Here is a 6,000-nt window from a genome sequence, read left to right on the forward strand (position 1 = left end):
AGAGGCTATGTGTCCAGGGGTCTGTCTTCATTTGCCTCCTGAAGCTGGGGGGGAGGAGGGTATCCTGCAAAGTTACACATGGACAAGGCTGGGTGAGCATGTGCTGAAACCACTGTCATGACCCATACCCGTTGCAAGAGACCTTATCCTCATTGTTAACCAATGCTCTCCTTTTTTCCAGTTCAGTCACGGAGCCTTCTTTTCTATGATGAGGGTGCTGGCTCCTTAGAAGAGAGCTATAGCTCCTTCCTAACCATGGACCATCCTGAGGGGTGGGAGGCTGAAAAAAGGCAATCTGAGGAGGGAAGGCCTCATCTGGCCAGGACACATGAGACAGCCAAATATCTGAGCAAAACCCAGCTGGAGGGTCCCGACCAGAACCGAACTGACACAACTCTCACCCACCTCAAAGAGCAATTCCATGAGAGGTAAGCACATGGGGCCACCTTCTGAGCCCAAAATACAGCGTGGTGTATGGGAGTAAGCAGCAGGCATGTCTGTCCCCTCTGCTGCAAGCTAAGGACAGCTGAGCCACCTGGGGCAGACAATCAGCTAAGAGCAGTGGCTGAAGGAGGCCTGGCAGAGAGCATAAGAACAAGTTTATTTTCTAGAGCAAAAGTCTGAGACTTCATAAAGCAGCGTCCCACTAGCATAGAGCTGCAGAGGGCTGGATGACTCAGGTGGTCCCAGGTTTGCATTCCATTCAGTGACCTGGTGAAGGAGTTCATCCCGATCAGAGCAAACTAGTTGGGCACACAGAAAGGTGAATTGAATAGGAGGCTGCAATGAACCTTGACTGATGCTTTGTCTTTTCTTTCCCTCAGGGAGACAAGCTCCAGTGAGACAACTGAATTCTTGTAGCAGCTGCTGGACCTCAAGGCCTCATTTGTCAGATTGCAGGATTCCCTCCTCACCAAGCAACTGAGGGGACTTGGCAGGAGAGGACACTGCATTCAGACACTAGTAAACTGGCCTTGGGTTCAGCTCCTCCCCTTCCCCATTCTTCCCATTAGTAATGATCTCTCTAAGGGGAGTCACAGGACTGCCAGAACCAGCAATAGATCTCTGGAGAAGCCCTGGACACCCTCTTCTCCTGGCCTTACCTCCTGCTTAAGTGAGCACTACCCTATGGATGTGGGCTCACCTTGAAGTGGAGTGAGATCAGGGGGAGCCCCCAAACTACTCAGCTCACTCCCCAAAGCCTCCAGACCCAGGGGGCTGTCCCCAGCTCTGTACCCCTTGGCTACATCAGATGCACCTGAAGGAGAGAGAGAAGAGAGAGTGTTGGATTTACTGTCCTGCCTGGGAGACTTAGGAGTGGGTGATGCTGGTGCTGGAGAGATGGCTCTGGAGAGTTTGAGCTCATTCCTTGCCCTCCATCAGTTAGTATATTTCTCCTTCCACTGAGAGAAAACCTAGTTCTTCCTTGCTCTAGTTTTCTCTTGATGGACATGCCTACGTAATTTCAACGCCAAATATCTGCAAAAATCTGCACACAAACGGCGTGGGGAAGGCAGATCCCAGACAGATAAATCACCATAAAAATTAGCCAGCAGCTTCTAGACAACCAGAGCTCTGAAATAGATAACAATTTTCCCCCACAACCCACTTCTCCCCACCCTCAGCACCCCTGCTTTGGCAGGAGTGGTATTTCTCCATCTGTTCCCAGCTTGGACCCTACAGTGCAGTGCTAACCAGGGCAGTGGTCTTCTCGCTTTCCATTCTGGAGGCATTTCCTTTGAGAGTGAGTGAAACACATTCCTATAATCTGACCCCCGTCCCAGCTCTCCATCCCCAATTTGGCCTCATGACAAATGGGGTCTTTCTAGGAACCACCAAGGAAGGCTCTGAAACCCATTAGAGGTCTGTCAGATTAGCCATCGTTCCCCTCACATCCTCCGTGTGCACACAACACATAGTGTTGTGAAAACCACTGAGGACATACTGGCATTTCTTGAGACAGGTACATCTGTCAGGAAAGGGGTGGCATGCTGGAATTGGCCAGGGTAACGAAAGACAGTCTTAGACCTCTTCCTTCTAAGTACTGACACCAAAGGTAGCAAACGCTTGCCATACCATCCCTCAGGCCAGACTTGCCAATTTTGGTGTTGAAGTGACCTCATCTCAAGCCTGTGCCATCCTTTTTAGCACCCAGACACTCATTTCTGATCCTTCTCCCTCTCCATCAAAAGCCCTGTAGAAAGGCTTAAGTGTCTCCTCGCTCCATTCCCTCAGCTGCCATTTGATGAAAGGACAACGTGGGACATGAGTGGTGGAGATCTGCGATGTGGCAGGTTGCCCCATGTTTTAACACGGGAGTCCCTGCGCACTCTGTCAGGTCTCACAGCAGGTTCCTCTTCCACTTGCTTCTCATCAAGCACCCTGGACTCACTCTGCACTGCCCCAGCCTCTCCTCTTCATCCAGTCGGGGAGTGGAGAAGGCCCCCTGGAGAGGAAGGATGGGATGGCTCTTGCTCAATGAATAGGAGAAGCGAGGGAAGGGCCCTCATATCCTTCTTTTCTACCTTTTGAAAATTGGTTTTGCTCCCAAAGCCATTTAGGAAAAATTTGGACACAGCTAGCTGCAGCCATACCTGCGTGGCCAGTGGGGTGAGGAAGAAGGTGGCTTTCAGCATAGCTCTTCTCAAGGTCACCAGATACCACTGCATTTCCCAACCTCCACCTCCACCCCAGCACAAAGAACCACTGCCGGGTCCAAGCACGCCTTCCTCCACCCCAACACTTCCACTGAGCATGTCCCCATGCCTCTCACTCCCACCGTTGTACAGAGACCAAGAGCAGAACTCGTTTGTACATAATGAACCTTATTTTGTATTATTGCCGATCCCTTAAGATATTGTATTTTGGAGACTCTCAGATCCTATTTTCAGTATTGTATTTTATTAAGAATTAGTGCGGGCTTGGCATCTATCAACTTCTTGTAGCAGCTCACTTTCCACTTATACTCCAGCAGCTGCCTCTTCTCTCCTCTTTGGTTGGTGTTTTTTTTTGGTTGGTTGGTTGGTTTGTGGTTTTTTTTTTTTAATTTTTTTTTTTTTGTTTTTGGTTTTTTCCAAGCCACCTTTTCTCCTCCTCCTATCACTTGCTCTGCATTTGCTTTGTGAAGCAAAATAAAAATAAAATAAAAAGTTGCAGCATCAATCCTGGGTTGACAGGTCCTTTCATTGAGGCATGGTCACGCCAGCCCACATGCACAGCTCCTCACTTCCTGCTCTCTGTTCCATTCCCAGGCCACGTGCAGAATTGCTTCAGTACTGGGACCCCATGCTCAGTGTTGGGGGGCTAAGAAGCAAACTTGCATGTTTTGTTTCCAGCAGCACTGTCATTTCTTCTGCAGTTCTGAAGTCAGAACTGTTCTGTCTCAGTTCCTTTTCCCCCTTCAAAATACCACTATCATCCTCTTGAAAGGAGGAAGATCATGGAAGAAAGTCTGTGAGGTGCAGGGACTGTGAAGGGGTCTGCACAACAAAGACATAGCTCCGGTCCCATCCTGTCTGAAAAAGTACTTAAATCCTTCCATTAACTGTAAAAGCGGAGTAGCTGCGCTCCGACTGGCAATGACATGGGTCCTGGCTGGTAGGCTGGCTGTACTTCTGACAGTCCATTGGCATCTGTGAAAACTGGTTTGTTTTGTCCTGATTTTATGTGAAACACAAGGCAACGGGATCTAGAAAACAAATCTTCATTTTCTAGAAAGCTCCAAGTGGGTACATTAGAATTTGGCTATTGAAACAACTCTTTCTTGCAGTCAGGCCCTCCATATCTGGAAAGCAGCCCAAGCAGTAGCCCCTTTCAGGGATGCTACAAGGTGGCTCTGTCTCTCACCTCTGGCTGGGATGGTACTGCAGGACTGACTCTGCCACAGCAGAAGAATGTGAGGCTTGAGGCTTGCAAAGGTCTCTTTTTGTGGATTACAATTTCTTTGTGGAGAGAGTAAAGCTGATGCCACACTGTCATGACAGGTCATTGAAGAGTGGCAGGTTAGACTGACGTGGGTTTCGCAGACCCCTTTAGAGCTCCCTTCCCCTGCACACCCACTGAGGCAAGAAAATGCCTGGCCTTGCCCTGCAGTTTGTGTCCTGGGCCAGAACTAGTTTTGATGTTTTCCCTGTTACACCTTGTCCAAAAGCAGCCTCCTATTCCTGCATCAGTATGATGCACCTTCCCCCACTGTGGGGTGGGGCTGCTCTCTGCACTCACCAGATTTCATCCAAGGGAGTGGCTCCTGCTCTGCTCACCCCTGTGAAACTTCACGCAGCTCTTTAGGAATTGCCTTCCAGGAAGATTCTGGCATGCACCCTTCATGCACAATGGAAAACAGGTGCAAGAGGGAAATTCTTAAAAGGATGAGTTCTCAGGCTTTGGTGCCTTATCACTGACGTGGCCAGAGCAACCAGAACCCCCTTCCATCAGGAGAAAATTCCCCTCCATCTTGACAAATCCTCCTAATTCTGCAGTCTACTAGATAATTCTGAGCTGCTCAAAGCAGGCACATTAGGATCTTTTGATCCCTGGTATGCCTCTTGAAATGCAGCCAGCCAATCACATCTACCAGTTTGGCTACAGCAGATAATTAGAGCAGAACAAGAGAATTAGCAAAGCAAGAGTCACCTTCTTTACAAGTCACCTTCAGCCTCACTCAGTTGTGCTTGGTCTACTCCAAGTGCCTCCAGTCAAGCTTTGCCATGCCAAGATGGGCTTTTGCTCATTTAGGGTCACATTTCTAGGAAGCCTATGCACTCTCGACACTTACAACCCCTGAGCAAAGGAGCACTAACGGAACATGGACTTCGTTTTTCAGAGACAAATTATTCCGGACTGTTCTCTGTTACCAGGCCAATTGAAAAAAGAAAAAAAAAAGAGAGAGAGAGAAAATAATTGGTTTTTGAGGCACACCACTGCCAAGCAGGTCACTGGCAGTCCATAGCAGCAGCCTTGTGGGTATGTTTTGTTCGTTAAAGAAGGACAAGTCCTGTTAGGGATCTCAGGAGAGTATCCCCACTCTCCAAGCCCAGCACGATCCCTCTTGCTGTTCCCATTTGGGAGTGTGCTAGCACTCACATGGATCCATCATGTGATCAGCAGGCTTTGGTCCTGCTGCCTGGCAAGGAGCCTGGGCTTTGGACACCTTCTGGGGAGAATGGGGAGGTCACACGTCCTGATACTCCACAGGTACTGAGGGCTTGTTAACAGCAATGGCACCTGCATGGACACTGACCCAGCCTGCCTCAACAAATCTGTGTTGATTTTCTAATCTGGTGGCTGGAATGGGGCTTAGAGGTGAGCAGGGCGGAGGTTCCTCTCCTTCTGCCCAGGGGAGGAGACTGTTCCTTCCCAGAGCTGTACTCACTAGAAATGCTGCTTCCTAGAAGGCTCATGCTCTGCCTGTGCCTGCAAAAACGAGGATGGGGTCTGTATTGTAATACCAATATACCCTTGCACTGTTCCATGTGCCAACACAGAAGGAAACCCCTACCCAGGGCACAGGTGAGTGCTATGTAAACAGGTGACCTGGCTCAGCTGAAGGGTGCCTTGGGTGCCAGGAGGACAGGACTGACCCAACACAACTGCCCAGCCACATTGTCCCCAAGCAGCATCTGCCTGCTTTTCCCAGGTCCTGAGGGAGCTCCAAGTGAAGGGTGACCTGATTTGTGACAGACATGTGAAATGTCCTTCTGAGAGAGGTGGGCAGAGAAAGATGCAGAAGCCTGAGCAATCCTTTACATCCCCTCATGCAGGCATATCCTGTGATGTCTCCTCCAGACACACAAAATCTGCCCTGCCCTGCCTGTGTGACAGCTGTACAGTTTGGCATGTGGGTAGAAAGGGCCAGCTCCTCCCTGCAGAGGAGGTTTCTGTAGCACAGGATCAGCCCCCCTGGGAAGGCAGGAGGTACCCACTGTCCAGGCCCTCTCTCAGCCTTGATCAAAGGCGCTGTGACCCCAGAGCTTTGCTTTGCCTGGCTCTTGGGACATTTCC

General features: G+C 49.9%; 1 protein-coding gene across 11 annotated transcripts in view; it reads left to right on the forward strand.

Annotated features, from left to right (window-relative positions):
• Positions 1-4,202, forward strand: part of CREB3L1 (cAMP responsive element binding protein 3 like 1) — a 45,937-nt gene extending 41,735 nt beyond the window's left edge. For 10 of the 11 annotated variants that reach the window (XM_051791668.1, XM_051791669.1, XM_051791671.1 and 7 more), the window contains 2 exons: positions 182-428; positions 825-4,201. In XM_051791668.1, the coding sequence (XP_051647628.1) occupies positions 182-428; positions 825-861 (284 nt within the window). In that variant the 3' untranslated portion in view covers positions 862-4,201. Of the gene's footprint in view, positions 1-181; positions 429-824 lie in introns of all 11 variants that reach the window. The other variant, XM_051791670.1, reaches the window with a different exon arrangement.
• Positions 4,203-6,000: the final 1,798 nt, after the last annotated feature.

Source organism: Manacus candei, unplaced genomic scaffold (genome assembly GCF_025592945.1).
Source record: "Manacus candei isolate 608988 ecotype Guabito, Panama unplaced genomic scaffold, ASM2559294v1 h1tg000033l, whole genome shotgun sequence".
Classification (NCBI taxonomy): domain Eukaryota; kingdom Metazoa; phylum Chordata; class Aves; order Passeriformes; family Pipridae; genus Manacus; species Manacus candei.